A 25,048-nucleotide genomic window follows, 5' to 3' on the forward strand; every position below is an offset into this window, starting at 1 on the left:
GGCAGTGCATGAGCCGCAGAAGCTGCATGGGTAAAGCAGCAGTCTATACAGGTACAGAACGGTGTTACTAGCCGGTGTTCTGAATCACTTAGCAGCCCACTGCTCAACCTCTAGTTTCCCCGGATTCTGAGGTTTCTGCTGTCGCTACCACTGTGCACCTGAATTATGAACACATCTGAAAACTCACAACCAGGAAAATCCATTCTATTTTCTTATCTGGGACTGCAGTCACCTGTTCTTACATTGCTCTGTACATCTCATGTTTATGCAAAGGAAAGCATGTGGCGGGGGAAAGACATACTACCTTCAGGCATTTAGTAACTTAAAGAAGGTTGTACAGATATATTTTTTCAAATGAACAACATCCACAGATGCAATGTGGATTGCATCAGAAAGAGTAGGCTCAGTTCACTCCGAAGTCTTGCTTGAAAAATCAGCTGAAACAATTTTACATTTTTTTTTCTATTTTCACATTCATGTTAGCAAGAGTTGTTTTCACTTGTCATTCAACAGAAGTGAAATGCCTAGGTATTTGCTTTCGTTACTTTTTAAATATTTAGTGTTGCTTGGCCTCAAAAATGGCCCTGTATAGCAATTCCTCCAAGGTGGTCTATTAGGATTCTAATGTTATGTCCATTTGCATGGAGAGATGGTAAAAGGATGAAGACCCTAGTCTTTAACCAGAGACAGTCTGGTTAACTTATGAAAGGGAGAATTACACTACTATGGAAGCCTAGCTTTGAATAAAATGTATCTGCAATGAAGTGTTCATTTTTACCTACATTTTCCTAAAACCTGCTTTATACTTTTGACTGCTTGTAGGCACAGCTTCTGCAAGTTTAAATATTTGAGCTTTAAAAATAAATATACACATGCTCAGTTTTGTAAGTAAATCTGTAAAATACCCAGAAAGGCAAATGTTTGCTGTTTAATTAGCACTGGGATTTTACATGCTTGGTGTTTTTGAGAAGTTATTAACATGAAAGTGAATCATGGGCTTTGAGAAAAATGCTGTCACTACTCAGCATATGCTGGGTGAAGCAACTTGCCCAAAGAAAAGTAAATGTTAAAGAACTTCCTAATTCCATAATCACACTGTGTGCATTAAACTATATGCATGAAAGTTCTTTGCATGGATTAATGGGGCCTAGCCTTGTGGCACGCAGAAGCTGAGGTATATCCCGCCCTGCCACTACTTGGCTACCTACTCTCATGAATATATGACTTGAGAAAAACTGACAGTATACTGCGTGTACCTGTAAGGAGGGAGAAAACTTTTTTCCCCACTTTTAAGGTGTATGTAGAGGGGGGAGGGTCCTCTATCTCTATTTGGACACCTGAGCATGTACGAAATTCTAATTTAATTTTCTGGCCAACAGGACCCCATGTAGAAACCACTGAGACTTACAGAAGAAATGTACTATCAGCTTAAAATGCTATTTTCTGCCATCATTTCCAGATATGTATTTCATGATTAAGTTCTCAAACTTAAAAATGTTAGTGTGACGTACCAACAAATTTTCTTTTTGATTACTATTACCTGTATTCTAATAGGGAAACAGTGCGTTTTTTACCCAAGAGTATCAGATTAATGATGGAAATGGATCATTTTTCAGTTGTTCATTGTGCATTCTATCAATCCAGTATGCATAAATGAGCTGAAGTTGTCTAATTGGAACTGCAGTTTATTTGCTTAGAGTAATAAAAGCATTTGTGCATTTAATCTCACAATTAGTTTTTATCTGATCTATCATTATAAGGCTATATATATATCATTATAGGAGATATATACACACACACACCCATCTTCATAAAACAGGCAGTAAGAATCACTTAAATAAAAATAATGTTGGGGGCTTCCCTGGTGGCGCAGTGGTTGAGAGTCTGCCTGCCGATGCAGGGGACACGGGTTCGTGCCCCGGTCCGGGAAGATCCCACATGCCGCGGAGCGGCTGGGCCCGTGAGCCGTGGCCGCTGAGCCTGCGCGTTCAGAGCCTGTGCTGCGCAACGGGAGAGGCCACAACAGTGAGAGGTCCGCGTACCGCAAAAAAAAAAAATGTTGGCAGGTAAGCTGCACTGAGTGATACCTAACAGAAATAGATTTATCAAAAGATTTAATTTGCAACCCAGACTTTTTTTCTCTTGTTAATGGAGAAAATGATTAGCTACTGGAGATATTTCTCCTTGGGTTTTAGATATGTTCCGTACTAAGGTTAAAGCTTCTCAAACGCATTTAAAAGAACCTGCAAATTAAAATCAAATACCAACATTGCTTGGCCGTGGGAACATCTAGTTTTATATACAAATCATGTGCCATGGTAAATATACTAGATAAGTGCATTTCACAGTTCTAGCCTTAAGAAAAATTTCCATGCACTCTCATTTTCCTTTCTTTTCTGGAAAGATTTCCTTGGCAGAGAACATACCATTCCAAAGGGTAACCTGGGTGGCAGCCAGCCACACACTGAAACCTCAGCCAAGGGAAATGAAAACTAGAAGCCCTGTGCCTGGCTTCCCACTGTAAGAACTGCCACTTCATCTTCATCCGCAGTGTGCACCAAGGGTCACCAGATAGATGGCAGGGCTTCAAGGGGCCTTCGCCACCTTTGAGACCACCCCACTCCCTGCAAATGAGGAACCCAGGCCTGAGGAGATTAAAGGACTCGCCCAAACTCATACTGCAAGTTGATGGCAGAACCAGGCCTAGAACCCAAGTATTTTGTGTTCCAGTCCAGTGCTCTTGTAGGGGTGATTTTTTTTAGCTTTAAAGCTTTATGAAAAAGTGTGTGTGATTTTTTAAGTTAAAAAAACTTGGAAATGAATCCAAATTCAGGATCAGTTAAGAAGGAAAGGTCAAAGAAATGCAATGAAAACTCATGAAGGCCAATGAGAAGTTCATCTGTAACCACCTCCATGAAAATCAAACCAACCACCCAAAAGACCCTCCTAATCTTCAATGAATCCCCCTACTTGGGAGTCCAAGGAGGTGTGGGAGATAACCCCTTACAGCCCTTACAAGCATTTGATCAGTAACTACAAAAATGTGCATTTACATGCATGGGAAATTAATGGTTAACATGAAATAATGTAATAAAGATAATATACTTAATCACACGGTTCTTATAAAGAAGTCTAAGGAAAATATAAATTTTACAAAGCAAAACTTAATGATACTCAATAAGCAAGACCTTTTGGGAATTCCCTGGCGGTCCAGCTGTTAGGACTCTGTGCTTTCACTGCTGAGGGCGTGGGTTCAATCCCTGGTCAGGGAACTAAGATCCCACAAGCCATGCGGTGTGACCAAAAAAAGAAAAAATTCATAAGAATTTTGGGTATAAAGCCACTCTCCACATTTGTTAACTTCAAACTTGCTTCAAATTATTCTATCCAAGTTAGAATAATATACCATATAGGTCAACCAGTAGATTTTTACTGGCTAAGAATAATTTCAACCCAAGTATTAAGTTATAAATGAACTTCTAACTTATCACAAGGGGTGTAAAAACAGGAATTAAATCACTTTGAATCCCAATTACAGCAAAACCCCTTTTATTTTACTGGTGTTGGATAAGAGGCATTTTTTTGTTTTGTTTTTTTAGCGGTACGCGGGCCTCTCACTGTTGTGGCCTCTCCCGTTGTGGAGCACTGGCTCCGGACGCGCAGGCTCAACGTCCACGGCTCACGGGCCCAGCCGCTCCGTGGCATGTGGGATCTTCCCACACCGGGGCACGAACCCATATCCCCTGCATCAGCAGGTGGACTCTCAACCACTGCGCCACCAGGGAAGCCCGATAAGAGGTATTTTTAAGATAAAAATTCTCCAGCAGGCTTTTACTAAACTAAGCCAGATCCAGCACATCATAATTCTATGTGCTACACAGTCTTTCTAGGTGACACGGAGAGTGCTGGGGAAAAGGTTCCACAGCTCCTAAGAGTAAAGCACTGGTACAGTAAATCCTTAGTTAAAACTGCAGAACCATCAGAATATGTCTTATGAACTTATAGGTCAGAATTTATCTGACAGTATACAAAGTTAGAAACTATTATCAGGATTAAAAACAAAAAGTGCCATAGGAAAATTTCAGGACCAAAACCAAATTTTGCTTCCTCACTTTTCTACAAATTATTCAGTTTATTAACTCAAGAGGCACTCTATTAAGAACGTCACACCGATGCCCCTATTTTGCCACCCCATCTCAGGTATACTGTATTATAAGAATTTTTTTCCCATCTATACAGGCACTGCCACCTAGTGGCAATTTTTTACCTGCAAGTTAAAAATTACAGGTAAAAAATTACTCGACACAGCTCTGGTAACAAACAGTAGACATTGATGGTTTGTCAAATAGTCATTTTGTCAAATAAGCAAATGCAATTGGTACAAACGCCACGCCACCAAACTACTGACCAGTTATTAATCAACAGAAAAAAAAGTTAAAACATAATAAAAATAAACTTCTTATGTGCTACACTAACTACTATGCAGGGTCTTTCTTCTGACTTCCCCATTAACCCCTTATTACCCAGTGGTGGCACATGGATAACAATGTACCAGAGAAAAGTAAAGAACTGCAGACTTCTAAAAGCAATGATGAAATCTAATCCTCAGTTGAAGATAATGATGATCTGGGTCACTAGGCAAACGTACTCCTGGCCTGTCTTCCTTCCAGGTTCTTAGATGTGACTTCCCAAAACATCCAACAGCATGGAATTGGAAGATGGACTCCTGGTGAATATCTTTCTATAGTTATAAATGGTGAATATTATTTGCAACATTCACCTTAAATTTAGAAGTGGAAACCAAACATTAAAGTTAAGATTAGCCATTGGGAGTATATTTCCTTTAAGATACTGTTTGTAGAAAAGTACTGGATGTGGTCAAAAGCTGACAGGAATTATCACCTGTGAGTCCATAACCTTTCAAGTGATGTAGGTTCAAGAAGAGTTTCCCAAACTTTTTCAAATCGTGGCCTATAGAAAAAAATAATTACCTGTAAACACACTGGTTAAAAAATGCAAGAGACTGCTCTTGGCTGGACCCACAAGGTCTAAAGAGATCAATATTTTGTTTACAATTGATAGGAACCTTTGGACTAAAGGGTCAAATTTACAAAAAGTCCTCATGGAAAAATGCTGACCAGCACCAAAACCACTGTAATTTCTTGGAGAGTTCTTAGAATTCCAGAACTAAGATCACAAAAATTACTTTGGTCTTTTACACATCAATATTCAGGAAAGAGCTTCTCTTATTGAACATTCCTCCAGTGATGTGAGACCCCGGTCAAGAGAAAACAATGATTCCATTCTCTTAATAGGTCAAACCAACATGGTAGGGTCAAGCTAACCTCCCTGGACACCCAGGACCAAAGCTATAGAGCTGAGCAGTGTGTACTTTAATAACCGCATAGGACAACTCTCATATGCCTAGGCACTATTCTTAGATTATTACCTTGGCTGCCTTTCTTCCTTTAAAAAAAAAAAAAGAACAACTTTTCCACAAGTTTCTCTTCTCCAAGTTGGAGAAACTAATGTTTTAACTTTGAGTTATTTCAAATCACAAATTCAGAGACTTGCAAACATGAAGCTTCTGTTCAATCCCCCAGAGGGAGAGGACTCATTCTGATATTTGTGGTTCAAAAAAAAGTTGTAATATTGTGCTTGGAACACACAGAACCAATTATTAACTTCTTGCTACTATTATAAATAATAACAGCTCAGTCCAGGTTACTGTGACCTCTGACAAGTCAAGGAAACAAGTTATTTTCTCCCCTTGTGATTATAACATATTGCAACACTTTTGCCTTTTAATAAATGTCCTGGTACTCTTGAGTTTCCCTTTCAATTCATTTAATTTCAACAATCTGTCAAAAAAAAAAAGAGCCAATAAACAAATATTGAATTACATTTTGTTGGGTTTTTCAAACCCTCAAACTCCAGACTTTTACAAAAACAGCTTGTGTGTCTTCCACCCTGACCACCCTGCTACTTTTCCATATACCACAGGCCACCCATAGACAAAAAGCCAGGGCGGTGGAGGGAAGCTGACGTGCTCTACTTGGAGCCAGTAGACAGGAGGGCGATGAGGCCCGACGAAGCACTTATGGACAAAATGTAGTTCCTGTAAGAATTTAATGTTAAGGAAAAATCAACCCCAAATTGGTTTTCAACAAAACAAAAAGAACCCATCTGTTTGGAATGTACTGTTTCCCTCCTGCCGCTGTCTAATGACAATAATGTCATTAATGTCTGCAAATGCAATTTACAAGAGAGGAGATTATAAAGAATGAAGAACATTCACAGGAAACGTGTTCCAATTTTAAAAAGAAAACACTTGAGACAGAAACCTAGAACACACGATCACAAATAAAACATCTGAATTCCATTTAACCTGCAGGAAACGAACTGATCAAAGAACATGGGGAGGAAGAAGGGACTTGATTTCCCCAACCCCCCAACCCCCACATCAAGAGCAAAGGAAAAATAAGTCTTCCCTGTCTATCAGTGTTTTGGCTACAACTAGCCTGTAAAAGCAAGGAGGTTCTGAAAGTCTGCAGCTACTCTCAGCCTCAGGACTAGAGTGTTTGGGGCACACCACTCCAGTAGTCCCAGGAGATACAAGTTGGAGGGTGTCTGATATTTTATTACATCAAAATCTCCAATGGTTAAAAGTTTGGCTGCACATCCCTGGATAATACCTTGAATAAATTACCTTAACAAGAGAAGACTGATTCTTGCCCAAAAGCTCAATTTAAGAGCAGCTTGAAACACTGTTAAGCTATTATGAAACGTGCCAATTTAACTCCACTGCCTATCCACCCAACCCCAAAGCCCCAAAGTACCAGCAGACACAGGGCTCATGCCAGGAGGTAGCAAAGAAGGCAAGTTTGCTTTGTCTCCTTAGAAGTTTTTTTAAACTAGGCAGGTACACATCATCATATACGTAAGACTGCTTTGTAATACTTATTTATCATGAAGTCTTAATTCATAAACTTAAAAGAACTTCAGATCAAACCAAAAGCCCGTATTTTAAATGTCCAGAAACTTGCCTGAGGTCACGGTGCTTTTTAAAGGACTGACTCCCTGTGTCGTTTGTTACCAGAAAATACTCAGACAAATCAAAACTAAAACGAACTGTTTCTAGACTTCTAAAAAAGATAATCAACCTTTAAAGGATACACTGTGGGGTTGAAGTTCTTCAGTATAAAGAAGGAAGCAACAATGACCAAGACCAGAAATAGGGTGTTATTATAGAAGATGGAAAATGTTGTAGCTTCATAATCAGCAACTTCATTCTTCTTCCACAAGATTCTGTGGACACAAAACAAGTCATTTAAGTTTTTAAACAGGTACTAAAAATTTTAAATACCACATGGCTCTAGCTCATAGTAAGTTCTTCCGTAAGTGTTCTGGGCAGAATCTGTTTTTAATATTAAATTCAGTCAGCATTGTCTCCTTTTTCCTACTGAAAAAGATATTTCACTTTACTGATGCTCAGGAATTTCCCTGGTGGTCCTGTGGTTAGGACTCGGTGCTTTCACTGCTGGGGTCCAGATTCAATCCCTGGTCAGGGAACTAAGATCCCACAAGCCGCACGATGCAGCCAAAAAAGACAAAAACTTTATCCATGCTCAAGAAACAGTTGCTGGGGATGTTACCTTTTTCCCAGGCAGTTAGAGCTTTGCAGGAAGGGACTGATTAATTGAAATTAGCTTGGTTTCATCAGCAACTGAAATAGGCATCTTTCTCTAGGTACTCACCAAAAACAAACTTGATGATTAGCAGCCTGACAGGGCTTTCTCAGCTGTTTGAGGCTTGAGACCCTCTACAGTCTACAGATGTCAGCCTTCAATATTTCGCCTTAAGACAAGCCCATGGACAAAGCTAGCTGTGGCATCACAGAAGCAGACTTGTCTGTGACTCTCTTTATCCATCTTTATTTAATTCAAACTAAGAATCTGCTTGACCATTAGGAGGAGTTTTTAACTTCTGTGAAACCCATTTACTTTTTATTTAATCTTCTTTACACATTATGATATCATAGTAATTTACTAGTACTTTATCAACCTTTTCTTTTACCTCTTCACACAGGCAACAGGAAGTTCCAGGGTGCCTATGAATAAGGGAACCTTTATTTCCCTCAGTTAATTAACTTTGTAAAGCAATTTACAAAGTTAAAAGAGTAGGTAGGCTGTGACCCATTAGTGGGACATGAAATCAACTGAGTGGATCTGATGATCGGGAAAAATTAGAGTGAGTTGAGACCAGCACGTTAAAGAAAAAAAGGAAAAAACAGAAAAGTATCAAGTGCATCACATACAGTAGGGTAATAATTATTGTTCTGTGAAACATTTACATGTGTGTATGTAAAAGTGTATTTGGTCAAAGAGTAAAATATATATATATATTTTTTACTGCAGGTCATTATCAAAAAGGCTGTAACTCATTGCCATAGATGTTTTCTCCCCCAGAAAGATACATTACTCTGGGGCCAGATAGCAGCCCCAACTAATCCTAAGGACAGCACTATGGCTAACGTCAGTACTAACTGCCATGTTTTAGTCACCAAATGTTCTAATCCAAAGTCAACAAGCATGGCTGTAAAGGAGCTAAATGGAAGGTTTAGCCTCATCTTCATCAGAAGAAATTTGTGGTCTCTAATACATACGCCATATTTCCTTGATTCTGTAGATACCATCAACTTAATAAATCTTCAATTTGCTGTAAACTTTGGAAGAAGTGAAGGACATTACATTAAATGCAGCTATCAACTATAAAATAGCTTCTGATTTCAGAGAAGTTTAAATGTAAATTTAAAAACTATACGTGACTTGGAATTAATACATTACACCATTCTAACAATGATCAAAGAAAACACCAGCCCAGAAATATCCATAGTCCCAACATGGTTTAATGCTACAAAACACTCAGAACAATTGCCTCTGTTTTTAAGGCTCTGGCACAAGACCCAGTGAAGACAGGTTCCTTAAGTAGGCCACTAGCATGCCTTTACTGCTGGTGATTAAATTATCACACCTCCACCGCAGCAATTTTCCCTAACTCCCCATCATGCCCTGAATCAGAACCATCTTCAAGACATTTTTGATGAAAGAGTGGCTTAATCCTTTAGGTTATCCCAGCTCGCAAAGACCGTGTGTTACATCAGGGTATACACAGTCAGGACTGTCTGACAGCTCTCAACTTTTTCTAGTCCACCCTGGTTTATTTTGAAAAAGTTTAGGACCTCCATTTGCCCTCATCAGCAATGGTTCCACAAAAGCTTCACTGGTAGGAAATCTAGTTTGGGAGAACTTCTCAAGCAGTCATTTTTCCAAGGAGCACTTCCTAAAACAGGAGAAAAGTTGAGACCAAAAAACTCAACAACTCTTACAATCTGATAATACTAAATGATGGACCGTCAGTAAGTCAAGGAGAAATAACATTTGTACCTTGGGACAAATGTTAATGAATCTGATTCTCCTCTGCTAATTTCCTTGGAAAGGTAGAAAGGTAGGTTCAAAGTGGCATGTAGTCCGTATTCCAAATGATTTTAGATAGAGGTTTGAAGATACCCTTCTGGGCAGAAAGATGCCGATAAGCCTTCTCTTAAATCTATTGGAAGTAACTAATCCTTTGAGGAAGAAAAATACTGGATCTTAAAGGGAGTCTTGGATCCAGTTAGCAGCATCAATAATGAGTACAGACCTGGGTACAACTGTATCCAGCATGGCCTTTGCGAGAGAATTACAAACAGCACACGTTTCTACTGGTGACAAGAATGAAAATTTTATAATCTTCTGACACTCTGCATTTTATATGTCAATAAAACCTCCATTTCATCCTACTCTGAAATACCTGGACTAGACAACGGCGAAGAGGTTTCATTTCCAGTTCCAACTCTGATCCACTAGTAGAGACTACCTGAACACCACACTGAGAAAGATTCTGAGACACATCCCAGGATCAAGAAAAAGTGCCAGACCAAATCAGGCAAGTCTGTAGTGGGCAGAAGAGACCCATCTGCCATCTCTGATACAATTAATCACCTAAAACCTGTAAGACCTGTAAGAGCTTGTAACAAGCATTTTGAAATTTGGGTAACTATGATGTGCATTCCATTTAAGAACCAATGTTCTAATGAGTATTAAAATTTGATGAAAAGGTTAAAAGAAAGTGGTCTAGATTCTCTAATATCTATCCCTATGCAAAAACTTGCAATAAAAAAGCTATTTAAAAAAAAAAAATTTTTAAAAAAAAAAAAAAAGCTATGCAGGGCCTCCCTGGTGGCGCAGTGGTTGAGAGTCCGCCTGCCGATGCAGGGGACACGGGCTTGTGCCCCGGTCCGGGAAGATCCCACATGCCGCGCAACAACTAAGCCCGTGAGTCACAGCTACTGAGCCTGCGCGTCTGGAGCCTGTGCTCCGCAACAGGAGAGGCTGCGACAGTGAGAGGCCCGCGCACCGCGATGAAGAGCGGCCCCGGCTCGCCACAACTGGAGAAAGCCCTTGCACAGAAATGAAGACCCAACACAGCCAAAAATAAATATTAATTAATTTTTTAAAAAATGGTCCACATCAAAAAAATCTTTAAAAAAAAAAAAACTTTGCAATTCTAAAAACAAAAGCTATGCAGAGCCAGAGGTCTTTAAAGCGGTTCCATAGAAAACAGGCCTTCACTGTCATGAGTTTAATATTGTGCCTTCAGTTTTATGAAGGATCCATAGAACGTAATCATTTCAATAATGTTCTGGTGCCTGTCCAAAACCACTGTAGAAGACACTGTTCATTAAGTTACTCAGTGTCCCTTAAATAAGGATCCACTTGATAAAGTCCTTCCAAGATTCAGCGCCAGGAAAGTTTCTTTCCAGAAGGACGTGCACGCTGCTTCTCATCCAGCAATGAAAGCTGGGTGACTCTGGATGCTTCCTCTGACACGTGGAAGCTCAGAGCTGAGTTTAGTGCCCAACTGCTGTAACTAATGCTGAGTCCTTGTTCATCCACCTTTTCTTACTTTTAAACGGTTTCTGATCTTTTTAAATTGTATTGCTTTGTTTCACATGCAATTTAATATTGCAAGTCCCCACAAAGTCTTTCTGGAGAAAAGTGGGATAAAAATTCCATTTCATAAAGCACCTCGTAGATACTAAAATTTAAGATCCATGAAAACAGCCTCGACTCATGACTCTATTAAACCATCTGGCAACTCTTAAGCACAAGTTTACTCAATCATTCAGAGACTTCTATTCAGATGTCAGACTGTTTTTTAGCCTTCTAACAGCAGCTGTCAGGAAAAATTGGGGGTGGGACTAACAAATGTGGCACAGAATTCGGCAACAGGAGACAAACCTAATTCTTTTCTTTTTCCCAAACAATGCAGATAACCAAGAACCAGATGTCCCCAGGAAAGCTCAGGAGCAGAAATACCACCACCTAAAAATGCTAACACACAACACAACATAAACTCTTCAGACCCAGAGGGGTTAGGTGATAGCCTCAAGGTCACACAGCTACCAAGTGGCAGAGCCAGCACTGGACACAGCTCTGCAGGCTCCTAAATTCCAGCAGAGCAGCTGAATACAAGCTCTCAAGTCAGACTGGCTGCACTCTTATCCTGGTTTTACCACACACTAATCTATGGCCTTGGGCAAGGTACCCGAGCTTTCTGTACCTCAGATTCCTCAGGTGTAAAGTGGAGAAAACAATAGTACCTACCTCATGGAGCTCTTTGGAGGAATAAATGAACTGTGTACAGCACAAAGAAAAGTATCTGGTAGTAATAAAAACTCAAAAAGTCAGTTATTATTCTCATTACCCTGACTTCTAATACCAACGTTTTCCTCAGGTAATTCTAATATCCACATGCTCTAAGCAGAAACCAAAAACTTATTTTCTACAAACAACCCCCTTTTTGATTACCACAAACACTTTAAATAGGGAGCCAAACCTTTCATCTTTTTCCTTCCGAGACATCTTTCTGTTATCAGCTTCAGAAAGTTTTCGAGTCACTTCTTTGGAAACAGCATCCTCCCTCTTCTGTGCTACTCTGGAAGGAAAAGAAAAAAGGTTTCCACATGCTCCAGGAGTGAACATCACACTCTCTCAGAAACACTCTGTACTCGTATCTTGTATTGGCAACTATATACTTTACATTTCAAGAAAATAAGCTGGACAGAAAGTTCCAAGTTTATTACACTGTGCTAGCCAAAAGAAAGGGAGTTCAAGAAACTTCCAAGATGTGGTTTATTAGTGATGTGTTTTGATTTCTGCTTAAAAGGAAGAATTTTCCTAAGTTAGGTATTTAATATGGAAATAAAAGTCAAATGCTATTAACACAGTTTAGTTATGAATCATTATAGCTCCACTTTGTTTTAACTCATAATTTAACTGTTCCACAAATAAATTTGTTAAGGCATTAGCAAATGATACATGATTTCAATTCCAATAAATAACAGGAGAGAAAACTAAGCTTAACAAAGAGAGTTAATAGCTGTAATGTCTTAAAGTAAAGCTTTTAACTTTACTCCAAAGGGGAATTTCACTAAAAAGAAATAATACCACATGGTTAAGGAGTGACCAGAGCACTTTTAGTTAAACAAACTACTGGTTTGAGAGTTGCACCAAGAGATAATACGGAATTAGCCAGAAAAGGCTGGAAGTGTTATTCAAGAAATCAGATCAGAATCTTTAGTGATAAGTCAGATAAAGAAAGAAATGACATAATCCTAAAAAAATCTATGAGGTGAATTTTATCAGATGGGGTTGCTAGTGAAAGAGAGGATAAAATTTAACCTGTGATGAAATACAAAAAGCCTCCCAAAGATTAGACATTTAAACTCAACATGATTTATTTTTCATAATATGGGAGAAACTGATTAGCCATAAACATAGAAAAAGTAATAACTGATCACAAGCAAAATATAACAATTACAAAGTCCCACTAAGAAAACATTCAACACGATACTGAGATGTATTGAAAGCAACAGGATGTGCACCATAGAGACAGATATCTGTTCAATCTATGTTCAATTACTCAATCCTCATTACTATGTAGGAAACTGGGGGAAAATCAGGATGGATTCCTGAAAAGCCCAAGATCATTCAAGGCAATAGTTCTCAACCTTTCTCCAACCACATGAGCTTCTGGGCTACAAATTAAGCACAAATTCAGGCTGGTTTTACCTGTATCTCCATCTCTATCTCTCACTCAAGAATCAAGTTAGAAGTGACATTATTAAAAAGAAAACCTTTAGTCAGCTTCAACTGATGTATTTTTCCACAGATTGATAACTGGAGGGAGGAAAATCAGTTTGTCTAAAAAAAACAGGTAAAAGGAAATAAGTTCTGAAACGTAAAGAAAAAGGCAGCTAAGAGAGCAGGTAGCTGCTTTAAGAGATACTTTAAGACACTATAATGTCCAACTTTCCCTGACTCATTTTATTATGTAAAAGTTCAGTTCCGCAGGGCAGAGACTCTCATCTCTTAATCTCTAGCAAATCCCAGGCACTTATTAAGTGTTTCCTGAACTTCCCATAAGACTGCTTTTTTCTAGGAAAGGCCAATTGATAAGAAATGGACATGGTTTACAGCAGAAACCTTTCTTAGCAGAACAGAGGGTAAAAAAAAATACACACACACACCACCACCCCCAACTGTCAGGGTGCTAGGACACAGGAATAAACTATTTTCAGGAGTTGGCTCTAAGCATCTCTTGGACAAATAGTCAATCATCTGTCCACATGACAAATCTTCCTGAAGACACTGAACCAGATAACTAGTTAATTTCTCTTCTATGTCTACAATTCTATACTCGCCTAACAGAGACATTAACAGCCACACTGTAGGTTTATTACAACTCAAGAAGCCCTACCCTCCATCTCAGTGCTCTTAGAAAACAAACCTCACTCAGCGCTGAATGCTCTAAAACAAAACAGGGAAATCCACGGGCCCAGCTCTCAGCCAACTGAGATAAAAAAACATCTTTGCAAACATTTTTAAAATCATGCCACATTAAAAAAAAAATTCCTATGGGATCTCTCACCCCCAACCTCTCCAACACTGCACACAAACATTTATTACATGCCAGACACCATGGTTTATGTCGCACGTATCATATTTAATCCTCACCATCCCACGAGGTACCATTAGTACTCCCATTTTACAGCTCAAGAATCTGAAGTCTAGAAAGATGAAATGCATGCCCAAGGTTCTGCATTTAAGAGCAGCAGAGCTGGGACTGGAATCCAGACTGTCGACTCTGAAGCCATTCTCTTTACCAACACCTACCCACACTCAGAATCTTGCTGGCTCTTTAAGCCTTAACAATCTTGCCAATCTGTAGGAGTTTTGATGTCAGTAGCAATATTTAATATTACACCAAAACTATGACTAAAAAATAATTCCATTCAGAGAGTGTATTAAGTCAGTAGGTCACTGAAATTTTACTGAACTAAATTAAATGTACCATTAACTATTGTAAGGGAAATAAACAAAAGACATGGCAGTTGCCCTCAAGAAGCCGAAAGGAGAAATGAGGGGAAAGAACATGATTTTTGACTCCAAAAAGGCGAATAAAAATGATATGTAGAACAAGTGAAAAAACAGTAGGTCCCAAAGGGACTGAATTCCAAGGGAATCACAAAGGATGGGTGATGCAAAACGCCCACTTCTGAGGGCTTCGCTATCCACAGATGGCCATGCCTCACAAGAAAGACAGCCCAGGACAGCAGAGGCCGAGATGGGCTGAATCCTGGCATGGCAGTTAGTGAAGAGGGGCTGTCAAGCAGGGAGACAACAAAGATGACCTGGATTTAGCCGTTCTAGCAACAGCCACGCACAACCTGGACTCCAACCTGGACTCAAGAACGACAGTGGAGAGGCTGCTGAGGCCAGTTTCAGCTGCTGAGACCATTTCTGGCCTCCTTACAATAAATCCCTGTTAACTGAGATCATCTCAATGTGTTTCTACTCATCACTAGAAAGCTTAACACAGGAACAATAAGGACAGTTAAGGTTTCTCTGGAAAAGATTCCGAAGTCTTGAAATACCAGACATGTAAGAATGGAAAGAAAGGGAGATGATTCTAAATGAGGGAGGGAACGAGTCACGTTCAAAGGATGAGTCAGAAGTCAGTTCAAAGCTGAGTCAGAAGATCTAAGGCCCAATCCTAAAAGACAAGGCCCCACTGGTAGGAGGCAGAAGACTTGCATTCCAGGGCCTGGAAGAATCTGGATTTAATACATTTAGAAAAGAGAAGGCCATGAAGAGTTGTCAGGAGAGTGACATGATAAAATGAAGGTAGAAACAGAGGAAATAGAGTAACCTTTTACATTTTCATATTCTCATAAGAAAAATGCAATTAGCATTAAAAATGTCAGTGTTGAATATAAGAAAAAAAGACCACTTCTTTCACATCCAAAAATTCTACATGGTGAGCCCGGAACAATTCCTTCTAGAAAGAATTCCATTTGACTTCTAAAATGTTACTTTACTTGGTGGGTTTGTTTTTCTGAACCCAATGATTAAGGATGGTACTTAAGTGTTTTAATTCCACCATCAATACCCACTTCCATAGCAGTGTTAGAAGTACTGTCTCTGCTTTTCGATTAGTTGCTACTCCTTCATACCATTAATGTGCCTCCCCCTCCAAATATACATACCTAAGTATCTCAAAATAGTGCTTACTGAAACCCACACACACACAAATGGTCTTTAAGAAGACCTCCTACTATATAAAAATGCAACAATATATACTTTCTCTTGAGAAATATACTTACTTGTGCTTGAGAACAAATTTCACATTTTTGTATGCAAAGGCTACCAAATATGTGCTTACTAGGGTCATCACACTATACAGAACAGCAGACTGAATAAGATCCATATGCCATATTCGCCAGTATAGCCCTGAATTAAGATAAAAGGGGGAGAGGGGGATACAAAAAGAAACAAAATATTACCAGCCAGTTACAAAAGCCTGCTGAATTAATTATAGCTAAACCTGGTAAAATACAGCCCTGATTAGGGAATCCAGTACAGTACAAGGGGAACTTCAGAAGTGTGATATCCCGTAAAACATTAGTCTCAAGTTTCCCTAGTTGAGAACACTTGAAAAACATAACCTTTCTATAACTAGTACATTATGAGATTTCTGCTTCTAAAATGAGAACCCTGGCTCAACAAAATCACAATTCAGACTTCAAATTTCATTCTAAAGGGTACTATAACGCTAACTACAGGCCATTCCAAAACGCCATGTGCAGCCCCAAACCAGAGTTTACACGCTGACATGGCTGTTATCTGAAATCAAGGCAGTGCTCAGTGCAGCCAGTGAACCAAAAGGCTCCACACCACGTTAACTGCACGCTGGGTTTTATAAAACCGAAAGAGAAAATACATCTGGATTTGACTGTCCAACAACAGTGCAGCAATGTGAGAGGAAATTCACATTCGGGAACCCTGAGCTCTAAAAACAACCTTGGCCAAGACTGTGTAGTTTTTCCATCCAAGTAAGAATTTCAGAATTGCCCTAATAGGCGTATTAAAAGGGTTACTACACATTGGAGAGCGGGCCCTTGGCAACTTCTCTCGTCAAACTAGGAAAATAATGTTCTGCGTGAAGCAGTTCTCCTAAAGCTACACTTCTAATTCAGTGCAGGTGTTAATGTCTCTCATCTTAATTCATGAGTTTCTCCAAAATAAGTAATAAGTTTAAGATCTCGTAAGAGCAAACGATAGTTCTAGGGAAAAAAAGCAAATAGGCTATATGCCTAAATGTTAACATCACACGATCTTAACCCGAGCGTTAGTTTTAATACTGATTCGGGGCCGCCATCCCGGAACGAGTAACTCACAATCCGCAGGAGTGAGGCCCGGGAACGATCTAGCGTACTTTTAAAACGCGCCACAGGTGACTCTCCTGGGATGCCGCCCACCACTACCCTGGACCAGATCACGGAGGCCCACAGAGGCTACGTGCTGCCCCCGAGCCCAGGGCGAGCTGGGGAGAGTGCGGGCGCCGGCTCACGCCTCGCCGGTCCGCCCGGCCCTGCCACGTCCCCGCCCAGGCCGACCCGCCGGCGGCCTCCCCGCCCGCCTCTCTCCAAGCGCTCACAAATGGGGATGGCGGACACGATGAAGGCGTTCCCGAAGAAGAGCGCCGAGGACTTGGCCGAGAGGTTGCGGCTGAAATCCTGCAGGAGCAGGTCCTCCTCGGACTGCTGCTTGGAGCCGCCTTTGGGAGCCATGGTGGAACCGCGGCTGCCAGACGAGAGGGCCGAGTCAGGCTCCGAGCCGGGCGCCAAGCCGGGCAGAGGCCGCTGACACCACCCCCGCGGCCACCGTATCCGCTAACGACCCATCAGCGTCGCGCGCGGAAGAGGGACCCGGCGTTGCGCGGCGCGGGGCAAGCGTCAGCAGGATTGGCCATCCTGGCGCCGCTACGTAGGTTTCTCGGCATGATTGGGCGAGCGGGCCAGACTTCCGGATTCCTGGCAAGTCACGTGACTCGTCAGTTTCTAGGAAAAAGCCGGGACTTGTAGTTTAGTGGGTGCTTTTTTTTTTTTTTTTAAATTAACAAAACGTTATTGACGTTACACTTCACAGATGCTGGTAGACTCATGCTTTCCAAGCGGTCGAAATTCCAAAATGAGGAGCTCTGAGTCATATGGTCATTCATTCAACGGGCGCATGGTTAGCCGGCCCTGTGGGTACCTACACTGGGGCGTTGGAAGAGGAAGAGAAGAAAGATAAGTATAGGTAGGTAGCATGTGTTGAGCCCCTTCTTTACACAGCCATTATTTCATTAAATATCCTCAAGAATCCTATGATATGCCCATTTTGAGGGTGAGAGACCAGGAATGCTGGTCTCCAGGGTGTGGGATCTTTTCAACAAAGTAACAGCCTACCTTTGTACAAAAAAGGCACTCTTGCTTATAAGGAACTCATGTTCTCATTGCTGAAGATAATATTTAACATGTGTCCAATACATTTACAAATTACTACACTTTTATCACTTTAAAGATTTAGTTGAAATAATGTGGCCTCCAAAGCCATGCTAGGTAAAACAATACTAAGACAATATGTTGGCTGGACAGGGCTCTGAAGTTCAGAAAATTGAATATGCTGATTAAAACAACTAAATACCATTAACTCGAGTTATCACTTTTTCTTCAAAAATTAATCCTCAACCACTTCATTCTCAGCAAAAGCTTCTTTCATCTACTGACAGGCAAAACTTCAACAACCAACTTAACAGATCTGTTAATAGAGATCTTTCTCACCTTCTCCAGTTGTAATTGACCTTCACAGCTTCCGTTCTAATGGAGCTTTCTGTCTTCAGGCTTTTTCAACCTATTCTCTTTTTTAAAAATAATTATTTATATTTTTAAAATTTTTGGCTGCATTGGGTCTTTGTTGCTGCGCACAGGCTTTTCTCTGGTTGCCGCAGAAGCGGGGTATACTCTTGGTTGCGGTGCACGGGCTTTTCATTGCGTTGGTTTCTCTTACTGCGGAGCACGGGCTCTAGGCACGCGGGCTTAGTTGCTCCGCGGCATGTGGGATATTCGCGGACCAGGGCTCGAACCCGTGTCCCCTGCATTGGCAGGCAGATTCTTAACTACTGCACCACCAGGGAAGTCCTCAACCTATTTTCTGTATAGATACCACAATGAGTTTTCCTGAAATATAAATCCTTTCATCATCTACAGCAAGTATTCCCAAATGCCAGAAGTTTTCACCAATCACAGCAAAATAAGAAGAAAAAATGGACCGTCTAGTGAATTTTTCAGAAAACAAACTATTCATTTAAAAATATCTACATTTATGTCTTCTTTTTTTAATGTTTAAATGTGCTTTCTTTTATTATGTGGTGGTGGTGATAGTGAAGAAACTCGTATTTTTCTCTTCCAAAATATTCCTCTCTGTTTTTCCTACCTTAATAAATCACATCCTTTTTCACCCATTTGCTAGGGCTAAAATGTTGAGTTTCAACACTTAATTCCTTCCTTTTGCTCTCCATTTGTGACCAATTCATCAGCAAAACCTTTTGGATCTGTCTCTAACTAGATTTCTTGCTTGCTATTTATAAATCAATGATATAAAAAGAAGATAACAGATAAAATCAGAAACTGTAAGATCAAAATCAACAAGCTAGTTAAAAGTAAAAGAGGAAATAAGAAACAATAATGATGAGGTTAAAAATAATTACACCTGAGAAAAATATCTAAAGACTTAAAAAAAGATAAAAGTTTGAAATGTTAGTAGATAAAAATTAATGCACTTTGTAAACCAAGAATAGAAACTAAAGGTAATAAATTTAAACAGAAGAGAATCTAAAATAGTAAGAATTTATAATTTATGGGGTAAGTATAAGAACTATGATAAGCAATGATGCTTATGACAGAGGTTTTTTCATTATGTTAACAATGAAAATCATGAAGGTAATAGCACACCTGAAGTACTGGAGCAGTGTTTCGGGGGGGGTTTTTTGGTTTTTTTGTTTTTTTATTTTTGGCTGTGTTGGTTCTTCATTGCTGTGCACAGGCTTTCTCTAGTTGTGGCGAGCAGGGGCTACTCTTCATTGAGGTGTGCAGCCTTCTCATTGTGGTGGCTTCTCTTGTTGCGGAGCATGGGCTCTAGGCACACGGGCTTCAGTAGTTGTGGCTCACAGGCTCTAGAGCGCAGGCTCAGTTGTTGTGGTGCACGGGCTTAGTTGTTCCGCGACATGCGGGATCTTCCCAGACCAGGGCTCGAACCCGTGTCTCCTGCATCGGCAGGTGGATTCTTAACCACTGCGCCACCAGGGAAGCCCAGGAGCAGTGTCTTTTTATACCAAATGCTATCTAGTACCTTTGGAAGAATAGCAAGGTCTAAGGATCGTCTATATATGGTATATATGTCTGTGGCACCTTGGACAAGCAGAGATAACAATCTGCTAAAAAACAAAAAGAAGGGTGGGCAATAGATTCTATCCAAACAAAGATCTGCAATATATTTTTCCTATTTCAATATAGTTCAATTCTATGAAGGAGACAGATAGATGGACTTGATTCCATACCAGCCGGCTTCTAATCTGTGAATTTCAAGCTTAACATTTTCATTATATCACTTCACATTATCAGAATGAAAAAAAAAAAAGAAGAAAAAGAGGAAAAATTTAAAGCAGTAATATTTATTGCTGGCAGGGATATGGATCACAAAGTTCTCTCATCCACTGCTATTGGCTTTGTGGAAGAAAATCTGGCAAGTTAAAAATTAATATATCTTTCTGTGGCAGACACTGCAAGTTGCCTAGCCAATAAAAACTACTGCTAGCTTTACACTGGGACATCATGAAGATTAACAAATGGATCATCTAGTACTACTCTAGGGACTGTGGGGTGGGGAAGCTCTCTGTTAAAAAGCCAATTTGCTATGCAACTCTCATTATGGAAATAATTTTTGAAAGAAGATATGAAATACTTATATTAGTCTCTAGGTCCAATATTTTAAAGTCCCACCTGGGAGACAATTTACTCAGCCAAACTACATATTTCAGGCACTGCTCTGTGATTAATTCATTGCTTCATGAATTCATTCAGCAAGTATTTTTAAAAAGCTACTATGTGAAAGGCACTGTGCTAGACCTTTGGAAGTATCCAAATAACAGCCATGATAATTATGATTATGATAACCAACATTTATTGAGTCTTTCTGTTTTATGTCCAGCTCTATGCTAGACCCTTCACATACATCATTTAATTTAAGCCTTACAGGAGCACTATGAGATGTGTGTTATTATTATCCCCATTTGTCAGATGAAGAAACTGAGGCACAGATTAGTACAGTAACTCACCTAAGGTCCCACAACTAGTAAGTGGTAGAGTCAAGCTATGAACCACAGGCAATATGACTCCAGGATGTATGCTCTTAACTGCAATTGAGTTCTGGTCTCCTCTGTACCAGTGACGTCTCAGATTCTAAGTGCTTGCCCCCAAAAGTTCTATTTTGGACAAGCAGCCAAGGGTAGTTTCTTGTGTATCAGTTGCCTTGCAGAGTCATGTCACACACAGCAGCTCTGGCCAGCACATCCTTGGACAGATAGGATTCTGCATCTTATCCATAGGGAAACCTCAGTGAGCAAGCTGGGATCTCCATAGTGGATTCTCTGTCTCAGTGGGTTTGAACATAAAATCCCCCGGAAAGCGACACAATTAATAGAGGTGTACAGAAACAGGACAGACTGAGAAGAGGTGGAAAGCACAAACCATAACTCACCAGCAGCCATATATTAGAGAAAGGGTGATTGGAGAAATGCTTGAGGCTTCGTCATTTCCCTCTGTAAGCCCAAAAGAGACCCCCATCACCTGCAATAAAGCAAAAATGCTCCAAAAATGAAGACAAAACAGATGTGAAGTACAGTAAAAATAATATAAACAGATATAAAAATAATATAAACAGATAAATAATATAAAGAAACGAAAACATAGATGAATGATTTTGCTCAATGTAATTTATCAATTTATATATCACCCCTCCCCCAATATGTTTAAGGCAAAAGTAACAAGATCAAATGCATACAAGATTCAAGCAAGTACCCTGTGACATAATAAGAATTACATATTTGGTCTCTGCCCCGCTTCCTAACAGAACTCCTAAAATCCTTGGAATTACCTGAGTAATGGGGGTGAGAAAAGCATCTCTGGTTTTTCTTCATAAACCCCTTTCAGCCATCTCTGAGTTTGTGCTAACGAGCTGGCCCTGGGAGAATGGGGGCTGATTGCTGGAGGAACCAACCCTGTGAGGGTTGGAACTTTCAGCCGCATTCCACCCGCCACTACCCTGGGGAGCGAAGAAGATAAGGGCCTGGAGATGACTTAATCACCAGTGGCCAATGATTTAATCAGTCATACCTGCTTAATGAGCCTTCATAAAACCCTTAAACAATGGGGTTCAGAGAGCCTCTGGGTTGGTGCTGGGAGGGCGGGGCGCCCGGAGAGCACAGGGTATCTTCATGCACCTTCCCACTTAATGTGCCCCCATGCATCTCTTCCATTTGGCTGTTCCTGAGTTGTAAACTTTGTCATAAGCCAGTAATCATAAGTAAAGCACTTTCCTGAGTTCTCTGATCCATTCTCACAAATTATCAAGCCTGAGGAGGGAATTGTGGGAACCCTCGATGTACAGTCATTTAGTCAGAAGCACAAGCAACAACCTGGGACGTGAGATTAGCATCTGAAGTGGGGGGCAGTCTTGTGGGACTAAGCCCTTAACCTACGAGGTTTGCACTGACTCCGGGTAGTTCGTGTCAGAATTGAGTTAAATTGTAGGACACCCAGTCGGTGTCCACCAAAAATTAGAGGCTAGCTTAGGGTGGAGAAACACACACCTTCGGTGTCAGAAATGTTGGGAGTAGTGTAGAAGGAAATAGGTTTTTTCCTTTTATAACCCCAGTGAGTGAATTGTGCCAGGTATAGAACATAAGACATAAGGGATCTTGTAAAGCAACCATACTCCAATAAAAATGTTTTTAAAAAAGAAAAAAAGACAGTGGCGGAATCGATATAACTGAAAAGCTCACTTTGCCAAAGGCCGTCAAACTAAGATAGACAGAATCAACAACCAATGTGATGTAGGCCAAATACAACATGTTTGGGGTTGAATCTGCACCATAAACTCCCCGATTTATGGAGACTTAACTGTACACAGAAAAGAAAAAAATTAAGGTGTTATGATGTATTTTTTTCCCATACCTCTAAGCAATTAACTCAATTCCCTGAAACTCTGACCAGGTGTCCCACAAATTGAACTTAATTCTGGCACTATATACCTGACCTGTCAGATTCCACAGGTTAAGGGCTCAGTCCCTCAAAACTGCCCCCCAAGTCAGACACCAATTGCAAGTCCAGGTTGTCACCCGCACTTCTGACTGACTGGCTATAAATTGGAGGTTCCCGCGACCCCCTCCTAGGGTTGAATTAATTTGCTAGAGCAGCTCACAGAACTCAGGAAATCAGCTTACTCCCTAGTTTATCTTTTTTTTTTTTTTTGCAAAAGATATTAGAGGGTAAGAATTGACCAGCCAGATAAAGAGACACAGGGATCGAAGTCTAGCACACAGGAGCTTCTATCCCAATAGACTCTGGGACCCAGCATGGGAAAGCATTCTGGTTCACCAACCTGGAAGCTTTTCCAACCTTCCTTTTGGGTTTTTAAGGAGGCTCCATTGTACATGCATAGTTGATTAAATCATTGGCCACTGGTGATTGATTCAACTCTTAGCCCCTCTTCCCTCCCCAAAGGTCAGGGGGGTGGGAATGAAAGGTCCAACCCTCTAATCAGGCTTGGTTCCCCTGGCAACCAGCCCCCATCCTTACATTACCCAGGGGCTTTCCAAAAGTAATCTCATTAACATAACAAAGGACACCCTTATTACTCTCAACACTTTAGGAAATCCCGTGGGTTTTAGGAGCTGCCTGCAGGAACAATGGACAAAGACCAAATATACATTTCTCATTAAAGTCACAATGTCACAGGTGTAATGAAAAAAGCCTTACCATTTAGAAAGAAAGGTGCCCTTTTGTAGAGAACGCTGGGGAATGTTGGCCTTTAGACTTGTTCAGGCCCCTTCTCCCACCCACCAAACACACACCTTGACATTGACAGATGTTTTCCAGCTCTTTTGTTTTGGTTTTTTTAATATAAAGATAAGGTCTTGAGAATTCTAAATTCGCACTTTACTGCGGAATTGATTTTGAAACCAATTGAGACATTAAAATACTTGAGGGACAAGAATTTGTCTTAGAGCTTGAAGCTTATATTTTCCAAGATAAATATTTTCCTTTTTTAGGAAATGCTGATTAGCCTGTGTAAGTCAGAGACTATTTCTGAAGCAGACAGAAAATCCTGTTTCTTTTGTGCCTAAGGGAATTTATAAAGTCACTCACTTCTTTAAGAAAATGATACAGATATCCAGAAAATATGTTATCTTAATATCCACTGATAGAGGCCATAATACTTTAACTCTCAAACCTCCCCCTGGAATCTTCTAAATGTGAGACTTATCACACATGCATCATCCATGCAGCACTGCAGGGCACAATAAAAATGAAGATTTGCACTGGAAATCAGTTTTCTTTAGTTACACATTTAACCTAAGCACTATGGCAACAGAATATAAGATAAAGTAGGTCATGAATTTCAATTGGAATGGCTTAGTGGATAGAAAAGCTCAGTTGTAATTTGTTGCTCATTTTTTAGGAGTCTTTACATAAAAATTCTTCCATTTCACACACCCCTGCCAATGTAATCTAACAACAACCTCGTAGATAAAAATCATAAGACGAAATTCTTGAATGGGACTCATTCAATCTCAGTAGTTATTTGGTTTGCCACTTAAGGGAATTCCAGGTAAAAGGAATAGTTTTATGAGTGCAGAGTCCTGCAAGTGTACAGTATACAACTTGAGATCATTTGGAGGATGATCAAAATCAGACACGAGGGGCTTCCCTGGTGGCGCAGTGGTTGAGAGTCCGCCTGCCGATGCAGGGCACACGGGTTCGTGCCCCGGTCCGGGAAGATCCCACATGCCGCGGAGCGGCTGGGCCCGTGAGCCATGGCCGCTGAGCCTGCGCGTCCGGAGCCTGTGCTCCGCAACGGGAGAGGCCACAACAGTGAGAGGCCCGCGTACCGCAAAAAAAAAAAAAAAACCAGACACGATAAGAGGATTTTAAAAAGGATATGTTTCTGTCACTGTAAGCCTAATGGAATCATAGGTGGTCTCCTAGGAACCTAGCTGGACACCTACACCAGCTACGTAGGCTATTTTTATCCAAGAAATAAAATGAAATTAAGTTCTAATCTCTTTTATAGTATTTTCTGATTCCATCTTTCTTTGCTTCTGGGGTAAATATGTCCCTTGGTCTTACTGACCCATATTTTAAAATTCCAACTCCTCTAGGACCTTTCTGTACTAAATATTCTTTCTGCTTTTCCATCTCTTCCACGCATAGAGCTTATAGGTCTCTAGAGTACGAAAGATCTGTCTGTTTAATCTGCCAGAATAATACCTGTGTGATCTT

At 40.4% G+C, this 25,048-nt stretch overlaps 1 protein-coding gene across 1 annotated transcript; it reads right to left on the reverse strand.

Annotated features, from left to right (window-relative positions):
• Positions 1-5,830: 5,830 nt before the first annotated feature.
• On the reverse strand, positions 5,831-17,356 carry SSR3 (signal sequence receptor subunit 3). Its single transcript, XM_082655487.1, has 5 exons — positions 17,104-17,356; positions 15,770-15,896; positions 11,941-12,039; positions 7,177-7,308; positions 5,831-6,118 (listed from the first exon to the last, which is right to left on the reverse strand). The coding sequence occupies exons 1-5, from the start codon at positions 17,234-17,236 to the stop codon at positions 6,052-6,054; spliced, it is 558 nt and encodes a 185-aa protein (XP_082511613.1). The 5' UTR covers positions 17,237-17,356; the 3' UTR covers positions 5,831-6,051.
• Positions 17,357-25,048: the final 7,692 nt, after the last annotated feature.

This window comes from Grampus griseus, assembly GCF_964374135.1.
Source record: "Grampus griseus genome assembly, chromosome: 5".
Lineage (NCBI taxonomy): Eukaryota > Metazoa > Chordata > Mammalia > Artiodactyla > Delphinidae > Grampus > Grampus griseus.